At 45.7% G+C, this 23735-nt stretch overlaps 1 protein-coding gene across 2 annotated transcripts in view; it reads right to left on the reverse strand.

Annotated features, from left to right (window-relative positions):
- CHD9 (chromodomain helicase DNA binding protein 9) overlaps window positions 1-23735 on the reverse strand; it is a 143232-nt gene that overhangs the window by 38016 nt on the left and 81481 nt on the right. For both annotated transcript variants that reach the window (XM_069740558.1, XM_069740556.1), the window contains exons 5-20: window positions 18647-18793; window positions 14903-14971; window positions 14765-14820; window positions 12325-12442; window positions 11343-11429; window positions 11126-11263; window positions 10295-10416; window positions 9542-9785; window positions 9077-9253; window positions 6899-7042; window positions 6413-6668; window positions 4897-5107; window positions 3586-3781; window positions 3133-3300; window positions 2382-2561; window positions 2161-2271 (exon numbers count right to left, since the gene is read on the reverse strand). In XM_069740558.1, the coding sequence (XP_069596659.1) occupies window positions 2161-2271; window positions 2382-2561; window positions 3133-3300; window positions 3586-3781; window positions 4897-5107; window positions 6413-6668; window positions 6899-7042; window positions 9077-9253; window positions 9542-9785; window positions 10295-10416; window positions 11126-11263; window positions 11343-11429; window positions 12325-12442; window positions 14765-14820; window positions 14903-14971; window positions 18647-18793 (2424 nt within the window). The remainder of the gene's footprint in view (window positions 1-2160; window positions 2272-2381; window positions 2562-3132; window positions 3301-3585; window positions 3782-4896; window positions 5108-6412; window positions 6669-6898; window positions 7043-9076; window positions 9254-9541; window positions 9786-10294; window positions 10417-11125; window positions 11264-11342; window positions 11430-12324; window positions 12443-14764; window positions 14821-14902; window positions 14972-18646; window positions 18794-23735) is intronic.

Genomic DNA, 23735 nt, shown 5'->3' on the forward strand with positions numbered 1-23735 from the left:
CTTGGACTAAAAAGAAGTTCCACAATTGGATGTGTTGGAAAAAATGTTCCTGTGCTGAGATAATCTTATAAATGTGCCCCTGCTGAGTACTGTGTAATGGCCGTGTCTGATCATGGAGAGCTGCTCCAGTTCAAGGTCGGCACATATCTCAACTCCTGGCTAGGGAGGATGGGTACATAAGTCACTTATTTTAAGAGAATATCACAGACGAAACAGCAAGAGCTTGAAACTGCCGTTTTCTGAGATAACGCATTTCCCTGTCTGTTATCACAGAGTGAGTGTTTCTGCCACTTCCCCAGCCCTGTGAACGCATCATAAATACATTAATTGACGCATAAGTTCTACTGCCGCTGGAGTCTCTAGGTCACTGACTTGATTTATGGTGCGCTCAAAGGGCAGGAGAAGAAACACTCACTCCTGTGATAAAACAGGCAGGGAAATGTGTTACCTCGGAATGAAGCACCTGTGAGTCCCTGCTGTGTATACTTGTCATAATTGAATTATGCTTCCCCTTGGTCAAAAGCTGTGGAATGTGCAGACCATGAACTGGAGCAGCTCTGCATGGTCAGACACAGCCATTTCGCAGGATATAGCAGGGGCACATTTATAAGATAATCTCAGCACAGGAACTTTTAAACACATCCAATTGTGTAACTTATTATTCTATGATCTTTTGATTAAAATGTGTTTTGTTCATAGGACAACCCTTTAAGGTCCCTACCTTCACAAATTTGTGAGTCTCGATCAGTGATGAACCAGCCGAGGGTCTTCTGACATGAATTTAACAACATTATATACACCATGGAGGCTATTAAGTTCGCCTCAGGGGGACTCGCGGCTGATTCATGAATCATCAATAGTGATACAAGGATGTGTGAGTGGGACCTAAAAAGTACGAGAGGATGTTCCTCCAACAATATGCAAATGATTAAAGAAATGAATGATCGTATGTACAGTTTGCAAAAGTTACTTTAAGAGGGCTCCGATAGACATGCTATAACAGCAATCAGCACTCATTATGTGTAGAAATCTGTCAGCGTAAACTAAGCTCCTAAACAGATTTCCAGGTAATAAAAGGTACATACAGCTAGTGATGGCTAGGTGACCACTCAGTCACAGAAGGGCCAAGAGCTGGTGTCAATCAATGGACCAAAGGTCTGGTCAATGGGCTGTGTACGTTCTTCCACATCCCAGCTTCGAGTACTTACTCTATGAGTGACTATGTGCGCTGGGGAAAGCTGTGATCCACAATTAGGATGGATTGGAATCAATATTTTGCCACTAAACCATACATTTTTCTGTTTGGCTGTTCCTGGTGGATATATCAATGGGACTCAAAGACCCGAAGCTGGACATACACATGAGACAATGATCAGCTGGACCACAGCTGGCCAATCATACGTCAAATGGTTGGTCTGTACAAATGACCATCAACATGCCAGACTAGAGCCCCCAGTATGCTTTAGATTGGCTGGTTCATCCGGTTTCTCAACGATATCCTATCTGGAGAACAAACTTCCGGAGAAAACAATTAGCCGTCCAAAATCGGACATGCCTAATCCTTATCTTCCCCAATATCGTTTGTCGAGGGAGAATCAAGGGCCCCCTACACATTGAACTGTTGGCTGAACATGGGGATCTTGATGGGTTCTAATGTGTATGGAGGCTAAACCTAGCAGATTAAAGAGACAATACAACACTGTGGAAATGTGCAAGGTGGCAAATGAATGTCTAAATTTGGCCATCGTGCCATACACTTCTTTTACATTCGACAATAGGCAATAAACAATTCGACAATACAGTTCACTTTATGGGTTGATAATAGTCTGTCGCTGGCCATCTGGAATGATCACTTGTGTACCAATTGGTCAAAATCAGTCATTTTTCTTATCTTTTAATCAGTTTTTGCCCCCTACGTTCTTGGTTCTATGCATTAGGATAGAGACACAAGCTCTTTGCGTCGGTCAGTAGACTGGCCTAGAGACATCTGACTCTTCACTCTGGGTAAATCGTTTCCGCAGCTCGATAATGCAGGCCCATTTGCTTTACACCATTTTAGCTGACATTAGCTATAATGTATGGAGATTTCAGACTTGTCTGATGAAAGTCAATTACAATATACCAGAACGTAACGCACAGACGAGAGAATATCATACTTACTCTGCCACTCACTGAATCGATGTCGATTTCTGCCTTTTTTGCCCATTTCTGCCAGAAGTTCGGGTCATCCAAAGAGATGTCCGTTCTGTTACCAGAAGCCACAAAACTTGCCTGGAGGAACGAAATCAGATCTCGGCATGTCTAACTTGTGGTGAGGCAGGTATTACCCACTAGGCAGTACGAGGCTCCCCCCACTAATACATACTGTACCTATTGCTTACCTTGGCAAACGTTGAACCCCTTCCTTCAGACTCTATAGTGATGGTCTTTGTCCTCCTCTGAAGGATTTGGTCAATGTCTTCCTCACAGAACTTGGAGCCTTCATCCTCCTCATCCATGATGGCTCCATATGCTCCTCGCCTGAGAAGGTCTTCTATCTCTTTCTTGGAGAGTTGCTGAATCTGTCCATGCGTGAAAGCAATCACTCCAGTATGAGCATGTATGCATCGGTTCTCTACTCACATGTCAATCTACAGGTTTGGGTTTTTTTTTTTGTTAATTTGGAATTGTATCTTCTCATCACTTATCAATGCGTGAGACACATGTCCTCAAGAATAGTCTTTGATGACCAAAATATCAACTGGAGATGGGAGGATCAATTAGCAGGACTCCGGCCCATCGGTGACCGCTGGATGGGAGCTTCCAGCATTCCTGCTCTTCTTTTGATTAGTCAGCCTGATGTGATGTCACCATTGGTAGCCCAGCTAATCAAAAGAAGAGCCAAGAATGCGCGGAGGTAAGGAGAGCCCCATCCAGCGGTCACAGATTACTGACCTGACAGATGGACCAAGTCCTGCAAATCAATTCTGCCATCTTTAGTAATCATATTTCATTAATTGTATTTTAACTAACTGAAAATTAAAAATAAAAAACAAAAAAAACAAAGGAAAGGGTTTTGGTTGGCAACCGTAGACCACCATTCCTGGGAGCTGGATCATTTTACTGGAAACCGATATAGAAAGTGTCCCTCACCCCTCCAACGCTGTTTTCTCTCCCGCTCATACTCTGGAGGACAGCTTTGTCTAAACCCAACTTCAGGCTTGCTCGGTCGAACATCTCCCGCTCATAGGAGTTTCTTGTAATTAACCGATAAACCTTCACAGCCTTGTTCTGACCAATTCGGTGACATCGGGCTTGAGCCTTGAAAAGAAATGACAGGCAAAGTTAACCTGTTGGAGACATGTCCATTATTTGTTTGATGTCAACATAGCCGTATGAATTTCTTTTTTCAATAATCTTTTTTGTGTGTGTGTGTGTGTGTGTGTGTGTGTGGGGCGGAAGGGGTGAATTGACCCCCAAAAAACTGTATGTGGTGAGCACGCCGCATGAACGAGCACCGCAACATTCTTTTTTTGACCAATATTGACTACTCAATCGTCGACTAATGTGAAGGGACGCGTCAATGACGCCACATCAGCCACTAACCTGGAGATCATTCTGAGGATTCCAATCAGAGTCGAATATAATACAGGTGTCGGCGGCAGTCAAATTTATTCCCAGACCTCCTGCTCGGGTGCAAAGGAGGAACACAAACCGATCAGAATCTGGTTTACTGAAGCGATCAATGGCTGCTTGCCGGAGATTTCCTCGAACTCGACCATCGATGCGTTCATAGAGATATCTGAGAAGGATTGAGAGGAGCAAGAGTCCAGATCGGATTTTAGTAAGATTTAAACAGTGACAGAAGGATGCACATTAGGATCTCGGCACACGTCTGTGGGTAAACGGATGGGAACTGTTCTTTACTGCACACCATCAGTACTGTCTCTTCAGTTTTTTACTGCTTCCTTTCCTTATCCCTATTACTAAGCTGTGATGTCATCTCACTTTCTATATTCACTACAAAATGGCGGCTGCGTTCCCTGCCTTTGCTTTTATACAGTCTCTCATAGTCCTTTCTTTTGGCTGTGATATCATGTGATATGATCAACCAATTATTTTCAAAAATGCATCTGATAAGTTGTCACAGGCGCTGATACAGAACCAGGCGTGAGTTATCATATTGCACATACTAAAATATGTGTCATTTACACAATAATAAGGCGTTTCTGCAAAAAGCATCTATCACCTAACCACTAGATGAATAACAAATGCTAGATTGGTGGGGAAACGAATGATGGGCTCCCAATTGAGGGACCCGAGTTCTTGTTCCCACCAACCACTTCAGCTTGCGAGTATACCCCTTTGGGGAAAGCAGAAGTCCCTTATTCCAGCATATATCTCTATGTAGCCCTTTCACTGCAGGCTGAACGTGGTAGGATGGAAAAGCAGGACTTGTGGCAGCTTTTGGGACAAACCCTTGTGCTCTGCTTGTGTGTCAGTATATTCTATGTACCTCTGACACAGCAAAAGAATACAACAGAAGAAAGGCTAGATGCACATTGCGTCTGTGCCCAAAGATGGGCGATACGCTCAGGCGGTATGTGCCCCATAGTGGCCACAGCCAGGATGGAGTCCGTGGCATCCGTCCATCATAAGGACCTATTCCAAAGAAACCTATACTGCAAAATATACTACTTTTCTCTTTTGCAGACTGCTGCTTTCCTGTACAGTCAAACAAGCGATATGCACGCACTCACAAGCCAGAGGCAGAAAGAACACACGTTTTGCCTCCATCTCTAGAAAGGGGACCTTAGGGAACGCTACGGTATATGTCAGGAAAAGCCCCCCTACGCAGTGTGCACCTAGCCTAAGCAATGTGGCATTCATGGCAACATATCACATACATGCACTCACCTCTTGTGCATGAGATAGTCCTCTAATATGTCCAAGCAACGAACCATCTGGGAGAAGATGAGCACCTTGTGGCCTCCAGCTTTCATTTTCGGCAGTAGCTTATCAATGAGCACCAGCTTCCCAGCAGACTGGATCATGGCCTGGAGGTAGAAATCCATAGCCATTGGGTTGTGTGTCTCTCTGAACTCTCCGAGGATCTTCTCTTCAGCTCCTGCAAGATCATTTGTGCATATGCTGAGTCTACGTCTCAAGATGTCTCTTAACCATCTGATATTTCCTCTATATCACATTGATCAATGCAATGGACACATGCAAAGGCCCTTTGTAACAATCAGAAGTACTTTCCTATAGGTAATGTCGAATAATAAATGAAAGGGGTTGTCCCGCCTTAGGCTACAGGTCAGAAGTACTTTCCTATAGGTAATGTCGAATAATAAATGAAAGGGGTTGTCCCGCCTTAGGCTACAAGTCAGAAGTAGTTTCCTATAGGTAATATCGAATAATAAATGAAAGGGGTTGTCCCGCCTTAGCCTACAAGTCAGAAGTACTTTCCTATAGGTAATGTCGAATAATAAATGAAAGGGGTTGTCCCGCCTTAGGCTACAAGTCAGAAGTACTTTCCTATAGGTAATGTCGAATAATAAATGAAAGGGGTTGTCCCGCCTTAGGCTACAAGTCTGCAGTCACTCCATGTGACTGTATGTGACTGCAGACTTGTGAAACCTCACATCGCCTCTGAGGAGTCTCCGATGCTGGCAGCGCACAGTCATGTGACCACAAGTATATGATTTGCATACGTCCAGTCACATTCCAACTAGACTGTCCGACCTTGCTCAATACACTTGGCCACCTAGTCGGCATCTAGAAATCTAATCCTCACGGCGCGCAATGCGCACAATGTGAGGATTTACAAGTCTGCAGTCACATAGAGTGACTTTAGATTTGTAGCCTAAAACCGGACAACCCTTATAAAGAAAATCTGTCTGTTGATTTATGCTTCCCAAACCACAGGCAGCATGAATCAGAGGCTGGCTGCATGATTGTGCCAGGTATGTTTTTCTCTGAAACACTGTGGCATTAAAGGTCCAGTCGGGGTAAATAGGAGGAGAGAAGCCTAGTCTGGCCAAACCCCATCAGGCTTCTCCCACTGTGCTCTATCTGTACATAGGGAGACACCTGTCAATCACCGGGAGCGAGGTGGGGAGAAGCTGGCCAGTCGTTGCTCCGGACTAGTCTAGTCTCCCCCTACGGTCTCAGGCTGGATCTTTAATCTATGTTCTCCCTGATATGCCAAAATGGTTTGGGCATCATGAATGGCTTGGTTTGGGCATAAATGGCGACGTTTTCACAATCCAGACCTCCATTGACCGGCTGATCACAGACACAACTTGCCTATAAAAAGTGTTGTGTAGATGAGACTAATCCCAAGACTATGTCCTCACGTATCACTGCTGTCCCTCTGCTGACATGAATGAAATGGAAGACAAACCCCTTGCGCCGGCTGCGACGTGCGCACCTTTAATGAGATACGGGTGGTTGCAGCACTTGCGCAGCTCCATCATGGTGTTCACTAGGTTGGGGACATTGGCTTGGCCAGCCCCTTTAGATAAGAAGGCAAAGTTCTTTTCCAGGATGGCTCTGTAGTACTTCTTCTGGATGTTGGTGAGTTCCACTTCTATGATAGTTTCTTCCTTAGGCGCTAGTTTTTTTTCCACGTCCTCCTTGAGCCTTCGAAGCATCATTGGCTTAAGGATAGCCTGCAGTTTTTGGACCTGAAATAAAAAACAGAAACACATGCAAGGAAATAGCAGGGAATTAGACAGCTAGCCCAAAATATATTGTGTGTCCAAAAGTCAGATGTTGGTTACTACTTTGCTGATATGACCGTAGTTATCCTTTCCCTGAATGACATAACTAGGCTCAGAATATTCAACATGATTGCTAAGTGCGGCTCCCTTTCAGCATCTAGGATACACCGGACAGTAACACGAGTATTCATTACCTGCTCCTCGGTCTTCAGATCTCCAAACTCTTGCATGAACGTAGACTCTGAGGGGAAGCGCAGCGGCTCTAGGAAATGTAAGAGACTGAACAGCTCCTCCACCGTGTTCTGCAGGGGCGTTCCTGTTAGAAGCACCTTGTGCTCCTGTGGGATGGAGAATATTAGGATCAGACCACTATGGAAAGGCTGCAATGTAGGGAGACAAGCGTCATCTAAACCCCAGCTTTTAGAATACCAATTGTGATGCTAGTCACTAGTCATGGACAAGCCGTGAGGCAGGGTAGTCAAACGTTCCAGGGTGAGAAACCAAGAGAGCACGTGGTAAACTAAAGGGGAAAGACAAAGTCAGGTCATGGTCCGAGGTCAGAATACCAGGAAGCTGGCGGATCAGAGCAAAGGGGCTAGGCAAATGGATGGTCAGAACGAGGTCCAAGCCACACTGAGTGGAGGAATCGTGACACAGATTTTATTAAAATAATCTGGTTATGTCAGCGCAGACTATATCACTACCACTGAGTGGTACGTTTCACAGCTATCTGCAGCTTGTTTCACACTTTACGATCATCTGCCAAACTCGTGTTTATTATGGAAAATGTCAGTATTCCGCATGCTACAAATCAGGGGTGTAACTATATTTAGTGCTGGTGTGGGCACAGGCAAGGTAACAAAGCCAATTATAAAATCAGAACAAATGGGATCCGACAGGCCTGTTCTAAACAACTGATTCATTCAGCTCAATTAAAGGGGTTGTAAACCTTGAGGGGGACAATTTTTTTTTCTTACCGGAAAGCATGTATTTGGGGCTAGAAATCATTTTTTCATAGGGTTTGTTGCCCTGTTTACGTTTTATAGCCTCTGTCTTGCCCGGTCTATTGCTGACTGCAGAAGGAGCTAACTGAGAGTGCATCAGCCAACCCACTATATCTCTATTATGTGCCTTTTTACGAGCTCATCTCAGCGGACTAATGACCACAAACCACAACAAAGTTCAATGTGCAAAAAGTCATATGGTGCAAAATATTTAATGATTTTTAGTCCCAAATACATGCCTTTAGGGAGAAAAAAAATAAATAAAATATCACCAAAGGGAGAGTAGTGTGACCATTAACTATAAATGCCATTTGACGGACATAGTTGCAAAAATTGAGAAAAGACACAACTCCACCAAGGTCAACCTTTTCTCCACAAGTTATACATGCTCTATCCCCACAATGCTATTTGACATGAGAAAAACATCCAGCCCCATTTTTTTACATGCTGATATATGTATCAGCCATTACTACCTCTTGTGGTCGGCAGTCCACAGTCTGACTGCTCTAACTGTAAAGAACCCTTTCCGATTTAGGGTTTGGAAACTGTAAAGCAGGTAAAAGACATAACATGTTCATTCTTCAGTAGTTACAGGTTAAATTTAAAAAAAAAGAGAACTCAATGGTATCATTAATCACACATTGTGCTCCCAGCAACTTGTACTCGCTTTGCAGTCACATCAGAGCAAGGTGTGATTGCGTCTCATGTAGGAGTAGCACAGAACAGTAAGGCGATTCCTGTGTGAGACACGTAATTGCAGCCTGCTCTGCTCTCAATGCCCTGAGAACAACAGACACAAGTGTGATTGCTGCCACCATAGATGTCTCTTCTGAATAGGCAGAGTGGTGGAAGAGGCAGTACACCAGAGCTGACCGTATGATCTTTAATGTGACATAGTAAAACTCAGCTGTGCTGTTCCTTCCAAACATGGGCTGCTTTGAACTTATCTGAAAAATGTGACCCATCTATGCACTTTCTAGTAATGTGGGAGGTTAGACCAGGATATCGGGGCTGTCTGATATTACATCTCTCACAGGAGAAAGGCTGTTCTAAGCTATGGTTTGGGGTATGTGGGTTCTTCTTTTCCTTGAGTGTTGCTACTTATGATTGGGCAATGTCAAACAGAAGAAGAAGTACACTCCCCCAATTTCAACTCCCATGGACCAAATGTATCCATCAAATATGTGGCAACATTAAAACAGTTCCGAAGGAAAAGAACTAACAAAGAGTGAACTGCACTGATCCAAAATGTCACATAACATGCAGCTGTGAGCTTGGAATGGTGATATGGATTCTCGGTGGAGCGGCAGATCAGTGGGTAGAGAACAGAAATCCATGGAAATACCTGTGTCTGGACACTATACATACCAGGTTCATGAGTTTCAGGCCTTCCAGCAACTTGCAGTTCTTGTTCTTCAGCCTGTGCGCCTCATCAATTATAACACACCTCCACTCAATGGCATTGAGCTCTGGGCAGCCCCCCAAAATCATCTCAAAGGTGGTGATGATGGCATGAAACTTGTAAGCCCCTCGGACAACCCGACCCTGTCGATGTAATAAAGCCTCCGTTATCTCATTCATATGATCCCGAATTCCCTGACCTGTGTTGTATTCTGGTCTACGATACGATACGATACACTTTATTGATCCCGTGGGAAATTATGGTATCACAGCAGCACAACTTAAATCATAAAAATCATAAAGGAATTACATAGTTGACATGACAGTTTGTTGACAGAAGAACATTATACATTAGAATAGGACATACACAACGAGTGAACTGAAATGTAGAGAAATAAGTAGACTACTCCAGATGATTTACGGCGCCGGTACCTGAGAATCCCGGAAATACATCTCATACTGCTGGATCATCTGCCGGCTGATCATGCTGCCATGGTACACCACCACATTCAGATCTGCCCAGGTACGAAACTCGCGCTCCCAGTTGGTGATGGTGGAGAGAGGAGCAATGATGAGGAACGGGCCACGGATACCAGACAGGTAAATCTCATGAAGAAACGTCAGGCTCTGAATTGTTTTTCCTAGACCCATTTCATCTGCCAAAATACAGTTCCTCCTATGAAGTCGGGACGGAGTGAAGAAAAAAATCAAATCAGTGTTTTCACACAGTTCATGAGATGTGGCGCTTAAACTTTTGAAAAGAAGATGTAACAGGGGGTTTACATTATCCCCTTCCCGCTACAGACAATTTTAAATTTTGCTTTTTCCTTTCCTTCTCTTCTTCCTAGAGCCATGGGAGTGTGGGCTGTTACATGGACAAGTCAACTGTATAACACGACCAGCATGGAAATCGTCTATGGCGGGCTCAGCTCCTGAGCCTGCTGCATAAATCCGTGCTGGGTGTATGATGTACATATGTTAAAGGTCCTGCAATATGTCACAAGTGTGTGGAAAAATACATCTCTAATGTCTATCTATGGCTGCACTTTCAGGCCTCTTCTGTAAGACATTTTCAGCCTGTGTCCCTATGACATGCCCCCCAGCTCCTGGGTTACAGACACGCGGCTTTATAGCAATCTGATCTGGTCTTTCACCACTTTACCTACTGGATGATGGCCAGCTCACCTGTTATACCAGTTGAACAGCAGCCAGTTCAGTCCCTCCAGTTGGTATTCTCGGAGCTGATTACCAGTTTTGTACTCTCGCGACTGGTGAATTTTCTTCCAATTATTCGGAGGTGGTCTTTCCTGGGAAAGAAACATCAAAAGCACATGCTATAAGAAGCTTGTTAAGGCAGGTGCACACGACTGTGGTGGTTTTATCACAGCAGGATTCTATCTACCCACATAAATGTAGGCTTCAGCCTAGGAGAGGATTCACATTCGGCAGGTTCCCAACAACGAGAATCGCCTTACCATGGCTGCTGGGCAGGCATTAATTGGCCAAAGTATTCTCATATTTTCCTATTTTCTAGAGCAGTAATGCAATTCATATTTCATGTTTGCATGCTATAGCGCTACAAAGCGCTACGTTATTTGTTGGTAATATATGTAGGTGATGCTCTATTTGCGTATTGCTCCAGTCTGACCGCTGCCTCTCTTCCTACAGGCACAGTACGCGGACGACATCTTGGATGTCCGATGGCGCCACTCCATCCTCCCTGCTCTGTTTCTGCTTTGGGTCATCTTGGAAAAAGCACCTGCGGCCTCCAGGAACCGACAGCCAACAGGTAGGAGTCTTTTCTCCCCGAAATTACAGGATGAGTGCGCGGGAGCGCTCCAGAGACACGTCCTCACCGCATGCATGCCCGGCCACGTCCCCCCTCCATTGTGACCCACAATTAGAATCTCCATGATGATGATGATTTTTTTAAACCAGTTTCAGGTAAAACATGTAAGGCGACTATAACAAATGAACGCAGCCTAAAAGTGACAATCGGGCTTAGAGAGAACTTACCGCTCTCCTGGTGTCAGGTCTAACCGCTTGCAGGTGCTCAAACTCCTCTATTTTTGCCAGATCCACGTCTTCCTTCAGTTCCCATGTACTGTCTTCATAGGGCAGCGAGCACCACTTCACTAAGTAGTAAATGACAGGCTGAAAAGGCGAAAAGCACAGCATTAGACCAAGGGCTAGTTCTTCTGATGTACAAAGCCTGTTCCGGACGCGGATTTACCTCCCCGGTGTCATTATCTTCACAGAAGGAGACTTCTAACACGCGATCCACTTCCACATAATCGGGATTGAACATTTCTTCTTCCATCTACAAAGCAATGGTTAAGAGTTTGGATCAGAACTTGGGGCACTTTGTGTACTGATTAATTAGTGCAAGAATTTAAAGGGATGTGATGGCTTCAGCCAAATAAAGTTCTAAAAGGTTCCATATGAATGGCTGTCACTTCCCAGAAATACTTACTCTTGTGATCCTTTCTTTGTGCCTGCGGAAGATCAAATCTGCTCTCCTGACATGTCTGCAGGCTTTTAATAAATACTTCACCTGTTATAGGACTGTGCAATTCCTCAGTTATTCTTCCTGGAAGCGTATGCATAAGTGGCCAGCTGTGGATGTCATAAGGACCAGATCTCTGCACTATATCATTGTCCTGTTGCATCCAATGGGTGGCGCTAGAGTTCAAGTCATCTTCCTCTCTGAGGAGGCTATTAAGATGGGAAATGGTTAAAAGGGTATTCCCCTCTCTGAGATCCCATCCCAATATGTAATAGGTGCAATTATATTAATATTAGAAAATAAGTCCAATTAGAAATGTAGTATAGTTCTTCAGATTCGCTATGTCGCTTACCCCATGTGCAGGGCAATGACGTAGCTTAGATATCCATGGTTATGACCAATCAAACAGTACGTTAGTGGTCGTAACCATGGATACCCAAGCTACTGCAATGCCCTGCACATGAGGTAAGTAACATAGCGAATCAGAAGAACTAAACTACATTTCTAATTGAATGTATTTGCTGATATTATTATTCGTACACCTACTACATATTGGCATAGGATTTTGCAGATGGGAATAACCCTTTAACACCCAAGTGTGAATTTATTAAAGTGTTTCCCCATGAGAAGTGGCAGAGGAAAAGATAAGATGTTCCATATTTGTAATGTAGACATTTCAGCAGTGCTTATAGATCCTTTCACTACTTACATCAGCAAAAAAGTGTGCCCTCTGCGCCTGCCTGATCTTGAAGCGCTTGATCTTCTGCTGGATTCTCTTGTCCTTCAGCAGCTGCAGCTCGGTGGCCCATTCACAGTGCAGGTAGGAGCTGAGAGTGGGGTAACAAGCAGGGGTCAGCGGCACGGCACAGTGTGAGCCGAAACACGCACATTAGTAGTGACAACATTTGCCAGTACAGCCCTGTCCCTGAGCTAGATTGGCAGCACTGGCTTTCTCCCACCGAGGTCTCCCGAAACGCAAACCCCTGTTCCTGCACACTGACACTGGAGGAGCACGGCGGCACACTCGCTAGGCGGGCACGGACTACGGCTGTGGGCACGCACTGATCTCCGGCTCCTGCCAGTCTGGCCTAAGATGGGAGCCAGAGAAGAGCGTGCCCACAAACACTGAGTGCGCTCCCGGCCCTGACACTACGAGAGCACACTGCTGGCTCCTCCATCTACTTTTTTTCGGATCGGTGTAAATGCCTGATCCCTAAAGTTTCCAGCACTCGGAGCCTCAAAATCACTAGAACGGGCGTTGTGACCCCAATAGTTCCATACTGTGTCGGGACCTTAAGAAAGCAGAATGCTGTATAGTCAAGCCTACGGATGAGGACTCATAGGTCCCCATACTATTCAAGTCTTATTCCGGGAATTGGGAACCCTGTTCAAGTGATTAGTACCATCGATGGTATCCCTGGCATCGATGGTATCCCTGGCAGTGCAGTAGTGCTGTCCCTGGAAGTGATGGTACCCTGGCAGCAATGGTGTCCCTGGCACCAATGCTACCCCTGGCAGCAATGGTAGCACTGGTAGTGATGGTATCCCTAGCAAAAACAATACCCCTGGCAGTGATGGTACCCCTGGAAGCAATGGTACCACTGGAAGTGATGGTATCCCTGGCAGCAATGGTACCACTGGCAGAGATGGTACCCCTAGCAGAGATTGTACCCCTAGCAGAGATGGTACCCCTAGCAGAGATGGTATCCCTGGCAGAGATGGTACCCCTGGCAGAGATGGTATCCCTGGCAGAGATGGTATCCCTGGCAAAGATGGTATCCCTGGCAGAGATGGTATCCCTGGCAGAGATGGTATCCCTGGCAGAGATGGTATCCCTGGCAGAGATGGTATCCCTGGCAAAGATGGTATCCCTGGCAGAGATGGTATCCCTGGCAAAGATGGTATCCCTGGCAGAGATGGTATCCCTGGCAGTGATGGTACCCCTGTCAGAGATGGTACCCCTAGCAGAGATGGTATCCCTGGCAAAGATGGTATCCCTGGCAGAGATGGTATCCCTGGCATCGATGGTATACCTAGCAGAGATGGTATCCCTGTCAGAGATGGTATCCCTGGCAGTGATGGTACCCCTAGCAGAGATGGTACCCCTGGCAGTGATGGTACCCCTAGCAGAGATGGTACCTCTGGCAGTGATGGTACCCCTAGCAGAGATGGTACCCCTGGCAGTGATGGTACCCCTGGCAGAGATGGTACCCCTAGCAGAGATGGTACCTCTGGCAGTGATGGTACCCCTAGCAGAGATGGTACCCCTGGCAGAGATGGTACCCCTAGCAGAGATGGTATCCCTGGCAAAGATGGTATCCCTGGTAGAGATGGTACCCCTGGCAGTGATGGTACCCCTGGCAGAGATGGTACCCCTGGCAGAGATGGTATCCCTGGCAGTGAAGGTACCCCTGGCAGAGATGGTATACCTAGCAGAGATGGTATCCCTGTCAGAGATGGTACCCCTAGCAGAGATGGTACCCCTGGCAGTGATGGTACCCCTGGCAGAGATGGTACCCCTAGCAGTGATGGTACCCCTGGCAGAGATGGTACCCCTGGCAGAGATGGTATCCCTGTCAGAGATGGTACCCCTAGCAGAGATGGTACCTCTGGCAGTGATGGTACCCCTAGCAGAGATGGTACCCCTGGCAGAGATGGTACCCCTAGCAGAGATTGTATCCCTGGCAAAGATGGTATCCCTGGTAGAGATGGTACCCCTGGCAGAGATGGTACCCCTGGCAGAGATGGTACCCCTGGCAGTGAAGGTACCCCTGGCATTTTTTGCTTCACAGAGACAAATAAAGATAATGGGAAAAAACCCATCTGCCCAAACACTGGGGGCACAGCTGTATTAGGGTCTATTCACAGCACTTTGCTGAGTATGTCGGACACACACAATGGTATAACTTCCTGACAGATCTCTGACATCCACCAGGGACATAAACCACTGGACAATATACAGCGGCGGTCAGTGCCCATGGGCAGTATACTGGCTGGATGCGTCTGGCCTTATGATTACCGCAGGGCATGGCCCCATCCTCTCCGATCCTGCACAGAACACTGTCTATGAGATACACCCAAACCGTCACCCTTGAACCCAAGAAAGGGTACAGATATAAAGATACAACTTTGCTTTTTTTTTTACTTACTAGTTTTTGTACTTTACGTAAAATTCCTCCACCTCAACCAACATCCCGGACGTGGTCTGAAACAAGAGGAAACGCACATGACGGTGACCCATGTTCTTATAACAGGCCCACATGGCGGAAGACCTCACTGGTCCTTACCTCTTTTTTCACAATTCTGGAGGATAAGATCTTGTCTACAATAGCAGCATCTTCTTCACTAGGGTTTTCCTACAGAAAAAAAATAAAGTTCTATCCAAGTCATGACTGATCCCTATTATCCCAAAGGACAGCAGAAAAGGTTCATCCGGAAACCAATGAGCAAATACCAAGTTCTGTAACTTAAAGGGATGTTCTAGTTTCGATAACTTTGAAATGTGGCCGTCCCGATGGTCAGCAGAGGGCCTTATATACCGCCGACGAGTCAGTGTTACCGCAATGGAAATGGCACCAGCCGTACATCACACATACGCCAGCCCCTGTCACAAGAGAACTGTCTGGGCCCCCCAATTAGCAGCTCCCCAATTTAACTCAAAATGAGGGAACCAATATACTGTAAATGGACACAATAAAGGGTCCTACGGAGACAGAATACTAACGGGGGCAAAAGAAGCTCCGCAATCCAGATGCAACTCAACCTTCCAATAACGGATCTCACGGATCTCCTGAGATCATTATTTGGGCCACCCTTCATCTTCTCAAATGTTTAGTAGTTTGAAAAGATCTTGTCCCGAAACGTGACAATCCGAGACCTCGGTGGAGTTTCAGAGTAATACATACAAGCAAGTAATAACAAAGCTAGAATCGGATTCAGTCTGCTGGTGGTCTGGGCTACAGAAGGGGCATCAGTCATGTATGTATGAGGGCACAAAGGGGACATAAAGCATGGGGGCACAAAGGGGACATAACGCATGGGGGCACAAAGGGGACATAACGCATGGGGGCACAAAGGGGACATAAAGCATGGGGGGCACAAAGGGGACATAAAGCATGGGGGGCACAAAGGGGACATAACGCATGGGGGCACAAAGGGGACATAACGCATGGGGGCACAAAGGGGACATAACGCATGGGGGCACAAAGGGGACAAAAAGCATGGGGGCACAAAGGGGACATAAAGCATGGGGGCACAAAGGGGACATAACGGATGGGGGCACAAAGGGGACAAAAGGCATGGGGGCACAAAGGGGACAAAAAGCATGGGGGCACAAAGGGGACATAAAGCATGGGGGCACAAAGGGGACATAACGCATGAGGGCACAAAGGGGACGTAACGCATGGGGGCACAAAGGGGACATAAAGCATGGGGGCACAAAGGGGATATAAAGCATGGGGGCACAAAGGGGACATAAAGCATGGGGGCACAAAGGGGACATAAAGCATGGGGGCACAAAGGGGACATAAAGCATGGGGGCACAAAAGGGACGTAACGCATGGGGGCACAAAGGGGACATAAAGCATGGGGGCACAAAGGGGACGTAACGCATGGGGGCACAAAGGGGACATAAAGCATGGGGGCACAAAGGGGACGTAAAGCATGGGGGCACAAAGGGGACATAACGCATGGGGGCACAAAGGGGACGTAACGCATGGGGGCACAAAAAGGACATAAAGCATGGGGGCACAAAGGGGACGTAAAGCATGGGGGCACAAAGGGGACATAACGCATGGGGGCACAAAGGGGACATAACGCATGGGGGCACAAAGAATCATTATTAATGTTTGGGGGCACAAAGAATCATTATTAATGTATGGGGCACAAAGAATCATTATTAATGTATGGGAGCACAAAGGAGACATAATGAATGGGGGAACAAAGTGTCATTATTAATGTATGGGGGCACGAAGGAGACATGTATGGGGCACAAAGAATCAATATTAATGTATGGGGCCACAAAGGAGACATTTTTAATGTATGGGGCAATATTAATTTATGCTGGCACAAAGGAGACATTTTTAATGTATAAGGGCACAAAGAATCATTATTAATGTATGGGGGCATAAAGGGGGCAAAGTGAATGAATTGGGGCACAAAGGGGACATGTTTAATGGGGGCACAAATAATCATTAATGAATAGGGGCACAAAGAATCATTATTTAATGTATGGGGGCACAAAGAATCATTATTTAATGTACAGGGGCACAAAGAAGACAATGTATGGGGGCACAAAGAATCATTATTAATGTATGGGGGCACAAAGGGGACATAATGTATGGGGTACAAAGTATCATTATTAATGTATGGGGGCACGAAGAATCATTATTAATGTATGGGGGCACAAAGGAAACAATGTATGGGGGCACAAAGAATCATTAACGTATGGGATACAAAGGAGACATTTTTAATGTATAGGGGCACAAAAGGGGCAATATTAATGTATGGGGCACAAAGGGGACATTTTTAATGTATGGGGGCACGAAGAATCATTATTAATGTATGGGGGCATAAAGGGGGCAAAGTGAATGTATTGGGGCACAAAGGGGACATTTTTAATGTATGGGGGCACAAATCATTAATGAATAGGGGCACAAAGAATCATTATTGATGTATGGGGGAATAAAGAGGACATAATTTATGGGGCTACAAAAAGGAACATAATTAATGTATGACCAGAAGTAGTTACAACGGTCTGCACCAGATGGAGAAGAAAAGTGAAAATGAATGAGTTCACTTGGAGATGTGAGAGGATTTACCTGTAGTGTATACAATCCACACAGCACCTGTGTATAACTCAAATCTGTCACTAGAAGGTCGCGGTGTGGTTGAAGTAACATCCTTAGTAGTGCGTTATTTTGTTAGTGGTAATCCTGCTGATGTTATTTGTTCACTATGTAGTAATATGGTAATATGTGGTCAGGTCATGGTGTGGGTTGTATTGTAGGAATATCTGTCTAGATACAGTTGGTTTTGTTCAGTAATATGTTGATGTACGATTCAGACACTATTTGGTGGTAATATATGGTCATGGTGTGGCAGTATTATTTTGCCTTTGTACCGTATAATTATTCAGTATGCTGGAAATCTGTGGTTATGGTACAGTGATACTGTCACAGTGGTATTATTGGCAATGTTGGTCATCAGAAATTGTATGGTGATAATATTTATTATTTGGTAACTTTGTATTATTTAGATGGATTACTTAAAAATGATCTTATTGCTGAGTTTTCTGAGTTAAATAGAGTATTTTCATTTTTGATTAATGGGGACAGGACATGGGTCTTTATGGAGTCTAGCAGGTGATGGTGGAGGGTCCAGGCCCACATTTTGCTTTGGGTTCTGGTAGCGTCTGAAAGCAGATATGACACACTATAGTAACAATGGTGCCACTGACAAAAGGCGCAACGTATCATGTGTGTCCCTAGGTTTATAAGAAAAGCCAATATCTCAAGGGTGATTCAGGAGTTCTTACAGTAACATTTCATGATCAACTCAAATTACAGGTTTATTGTCTATTAAAACCATGTCCGCCTATAGTTCCCATGTCCAGAAAGCCCATCAGACGCAGCGTACACACAGCGCTGCTCTTCTCACCCTTAATCCTACGCTATACAGGTCGTAAAAATATTAGAGGTGTGCTGGCACTCTAAGACGCACAAACAATAAGGGCTAAAGTAAATCTGGAACTACATTTTACAATACAGACTGCAGACATTATTGTTTAGATCTGATGAGGCTGGTGTACTTTCTTTAAAAATCCATGAAAAGAACAGCGGCATAATCCTTTGTGAAATACCAAAAAGCTCATTTTATCTGAGGATTATACAGCCAATATGACACTTATTTGCAAAGTATGTTCACCAGCCTCATCAGGTCTACGGCATGACTTTTAAAAATGGATGGACTTTGTATTACCGAAATTTGGTAGGTCTAAATAGTATAGAGCCAGCCGACCCTGGCAGACGTACCACAAAGAGTTGTAAAGGCTGCTCTGCCGGCAGGGGGGCAGGAATCTTTTTGTTTTTAACACTGGCCTTTGGTTCTTCAATGCATTGTTTCCTCCCCGCCTCCTCAGCATACTTCTTCCGCTTTACTTGCCGATTTGATCTTCGTTTCTACAAGACATAAATATAACATTAAATTAATATAATGAAAAATCATAAAGAGGTGAAAATAACAAAATTCAGAAGCCGGGCAACATCTCAGGCCATTTTCACCAGGGCTGTGGAGTCGGAGTCAAAGTCGTGGAGTCAGAGGCCACTTTGGTGGAGTCGGTGTCATGGAAATTGAGGAGTCTGAGGTTTAGCTTACCGACTCTACAGCCCTGCCAGGAGTCGGAGCCCACTTTGGCGGAGTCGGTGTCATGGAAATTGGGGAGAAGGAGTCAGAGTCGGAGGTTTGGCTTACTAACTGCATAGCCCTGGCAGGAGTCGTGGAGTCAGAGCCCATTTTGGTGGAGTTGGTGTCATGGAAATGTCAGAGTTGGAGGTTTGGCTTACCGACTCCACAGCCCTGATTTTAACATATGGATAAATATGGACTTACTCCATAAAAGATCAGGGATTACAGATGCAGAGAATAAAAAAAAAAATCTAGGAAGGGCTTACGCTACTTGCTCCTGAGCTCCTGTTTATAGAGGTCTATGGAGACCAAATAGAAGTGGGTACGTCAGGATGTGCAAGTGACAACAAGGCACTCCTATATATGGTGCATTCATTAGTATAACTACACCAAAACAGAAAAATGCATATATATCTGATGGTGCAGCCGCAGGAGCAGGGAGCCAGCTGTCAGACACAGCCAGACTCCTCACAGAGAAGGCAGAGACGGTTTGTTATGGTCTCTGCCTTACCAAGCTCTGTGTACACAAGTGCTGAGTATACAGTATGGGAAGAGATTCCTCCTCCAGACCCAGGGGTTATGTTAAAGGGAGCAGAATGCGAATGAGAGCAAAGTTTACAGCTCTTTATATTGCATGTACAAAAGCCCTCAAAAATGGGCCTGGCGGACTGGTTCACCCTAAAGCCACCCCCATATACATTTATGTACAAAATCCAAAGCGACACGTTGAGTAATCTATAGCCATCATCCTTCCAGTAAAACGAATGGTGATAAAAGAGGCAGGGATGATAGAGCCGTCATTAACCCCTTCCCGACCCATGACGCCACGTAGGCGTCATGAAAGTCAGTGCCAATCCGACCCATGACGCCTATGTGGCGTCATGGAAAGATCGCGTCCCTGCAGATCGGGTGAAAGGGTTAACTCCCATTTCACCCGATCTGCAGGGACAGGGGGAGTGGTAGTTTAGCCCAGGGGGGGTGGCTTCACCCCCCCTGTGGCTACGATCGCTCTGATTGGCTGTTGAAAGTGAAACTGCCAATCAGAGCGATTTGTAATATTTCACCTATTATAACGGGTGAAATATTACAATCCAGCCATGGCTGATGCTGCAATAACATCGGCCATGGCTGGAAATACTAATGTGCCCCCACCCCACCGATCGCCCCCCCAGCCCTCCGATCTGTCCGGTACACTGCTCCGCTCCCCTCCGTCCTGTGCTCCGCTCCCCCCCGTGCTCTTGTCCGCTCCCCCCGTGCTCCAATCACCCCCCCGTGCTCCAATCACCCCCCCTGCACTCCGATCCACCCCCTGTGCTCCGTTCCACCCCCCCATGCTCCGTTTCACCCCCCCGTGCTCCGTTCCACCCCCCCGTGCTCCGTTCCACCCCTCCCGCGTTCCGATCCACAGCCCCATGCTCCGATCCCCCCCCCTCTGTGCTCCCCCCCCCCCACCCCATCATACTTACTGATCCTGCCGGGGTCCGTCCGTCTTCTCCCTGGGCGGCGCCATCTTCCAAAATGGCGGGCGCATGCGCAGTGCGCCCGCCGAATCTGCCAGCCGGCAGATTCGTTCAAAGTGCATTTTGATCACTGAGATATAATCTATCACAGTGATCAAACTAAAAAAAATGATAAATGACCCCCCCCCCTTTGTCACCCCCATAGGTAGGGACAATAAAAAAAATAAAGAATTTTTTTTTTTTCCACTAATGTTAGAATAGGGCTAGGGGTAGGGTTAGGGGTAGGGTTAGGGGTAGGGCTAGGGTTAGGGCTAGGGTTAGAGCTAGGGTTAGAGCTAGGGTTAGGGCTAGGGTTAGGGCTAGGGTTAGGGCTAGGGTTAGAGCTAGGGTTAGGGTTTTGGTATGTGCACACGTATTCTGGTCCTCTGCGGATTTATCAAATCCGCAGTGCTAAACCGCTGCGGATTTATGGCGGATTTACCATGTTTTTTCTGCGCATTTCACTGCGGTTTTACAACTGCGGTTTTCTATTGGAGCAGTTGTAAAACCGCTGCGGAATCCGCAGAAAGAAGAGACATGCTGCGGAATGTAAACCGCTGCGTTTCCGTGCAGTTTTTCTGCAGCATGTGCACAGCGATTTTTGTTTCCCATAGGTTTACATTGAACTGTAAACTCATGGGAAACTGCTGCGGATCCGCAGCGTTTTCCGCAGCGTGTGCACATACCTTTAGAATTAGGCTATGTGCACACGGTGCGGATTTGGCTGCGGATCCGCAGCGGATTGGCCGCTGTGGATTCGCAGCAGTGTTCCATCAGGTTTACAGTACCAAGTAAACCTATGGAAAACCAAATCCGCTGTGCCCATGATGCGGAAAATACCGTGCGGAATCCGCAGATGAAATCCGCACAAAAAACACTGGAAATCCGCGGAAAATCCGCAGGTAAAACGCAGTGCCTTTTACCCGCGGATTTTTCAAAAATGATGCTGAAAAACCTCACACGAATCCGCAACGTGGGCACATAGCCTTAGGGTTAGGGTTGGAATTAGGGTTGTGATTAGGGTTATGGCTACAGTTGGGATTAGGGTTAGGGGTGTGGGGGGGGGGTTAGTGTTGGAGGTAGAATTGAGGGGTTTCCACTGTTTAGGCACATCAGGGGTCTCCAAACGCAACATGGCGCCACCATTGATTCCAGCCAATCTTGTATTCAAAAAGTCAAATGGTGCTCCCTCACTTCCGAGCCCTGACGTGTGCACAAACAGTGGTTTACCCCCACATATGGGGTACCAGCATACTCAGGATAAACTGCGCAACAATTACTGGGGTCTAATTTCTCCTGTTACCCTTGTGAAAATAAAAAAATGCTTGCTAAAACATCATTTTTGAGGAAAGAAAAATGATTTTTTATTTTCACGGCTCTGCGTTGTAAACGTCTGTGAAGCACTTGGGGGTTCAAAGTGCTCACCACATATCTAGAGAAGTTCCTTGGGGGGTCTAGTTTCTAAAATGGGGTCACTTGTGGGGGGTTTCTACTGTTTAGGCACAACAGGGGCTCTGCAAACGCAACGTGATATCCGCAGACCATTCCATCAAAGTCTGCATTTTAAAAGTCACTACTTCCCTTCTGAGCCCCGACGTGTGCCCAAACAGTGGTTTACCCCCACATATGAGGTATCAGCGTACTCAGGAGAAACTGGACAACAACTTTCGTGGTTCAGTTTCTCCTTTTACCATTGGGAAAATAAAAAAATTGTTGCTAAAAGATAATTTTTGTGACTAAAAAGTTAAATGTTCATTTTTTCCTTCCATGTTGCTTCTGCTGCTGTGAAGCACCTGAAGGGTTAATAAACTTCTTGAATGTGGTTTTGAGTACCTTGAGGGGTGCATTTTTTAGAATGGTGTCACTTTTGGGTATTTTCAGCCATATAGACCCCTCAAACTGACTTCTAATGTGAGGTGGTCCCTAAAAAAAATGGTTTTGTAAATTTCGTTGTAAAAATGAGAAATCGCTGGTCAAATTATAACCCTTATAACTTCCTAGCAAAAAAAAATTTTGTTTCCAAAATTGTGCTGATGTAAAGTAAACATGTGGGAAATGTTATTTATTAACTATTTTGTGTCACATAACTCTCTGGTTTAACAGAATAAAAATTCAAAATGTGAAAATTGCGAAATTTTCGCCAAATTTCCGTTTTTATCACAAATAAACGCAGAATTTATTGACCTAAATTTACCACTAACATGAAGCCCAATATGGCACGAAAAAACAGTCTCAGAACCGCTAGGATACATTGAAGCGGTCCTGAGTTATTACCTCATAAAGGGACACTGGTCAGAATTGCAAAAAACGGCAAGGTCTTTAAGGTCAAAATAGGCTGGGTCATGAAGGGGTTAAAGGGATCCTATGGATGTCATTAAAGGGACGCTTAGTTCTCAGTTCCCGCTCAGGACTGCAAGGTTATTCTGTGTGTGGGCTGACTAAACAAGTCTCAGAAATTACAGTATAATCCTTAGAAAATGACTCTTAGAGGCAAAAAAGAGATAAAAGACTGGTTCCCAGCATGGCCGTGAGACTGCCGGGTAGAGAATAATGTTCTGCTTAGACAAGAAAAGCTTCAGGAAACTGTAAGGTTAGGACAACTTGTCAAGATGGCGGGGGAAAAAGTGCTTGTATTAGACCGCCGCGGGATCGGTAGCAGAAGAGGCAGACATGTAAGACAGACTGGGGGAAATGTACGGGAAGCGTCTACGTAAAATGGTCTCTGTTGTCCGTAGCAACCAATCACAGCGCACCTTTCTTTTTATCGGAGCAGTTCAAGGAATGAAAACTGCTACGATTGGTTGCTGTGCCGTAGCAACCAATCAGAGCTCAGCTTTCATTTTTTAAACACTCTGGTAAAATGAAAGCAACGTTGTGATTGGTTGCTATGAGCAACAAACTCAGTTGTAATATATATATCTGGTGATATGGAGTTCTTGTAGTTGGGGGGCAGAAGCCCCAGTCTCCTGCTCCGACAGCTGTAATACATGGCTGCTCCCGCCTGCCACTGTGGGAGACCCCCGCTCTCTGACCTGGTTAATAGAGGGGTCCTCGCGTTGGTGAACCCTCGTTATTGTGGCCATAAGCCGTAATGCAGCATATGAGAATAAAATGTGTATTATGTCACGAGACCACATGGCCGGCTACAGTCATATCCAGTAGCCCACGCACTACAACACGGGCTGTAACCCTCGCACATCTGTACATACTTCATCCA

The sequence above is a fragment of the Ranitomeya imitator genome, chromosome 9 (assembly GCF_032444005.1).
Source record: "Ranitomeya imitator isolate aRanImi1 chromosome 9, aRanImi1.pri, whole genome shotgun sequence".
NCBI classification, from domain to species: domain Eukaryota; kingdom Metazoa; phylum Chordata; class Amphibia; order Anura; family Dendrobatidae; genus Ranitomeya; species Ranitomeya imitator.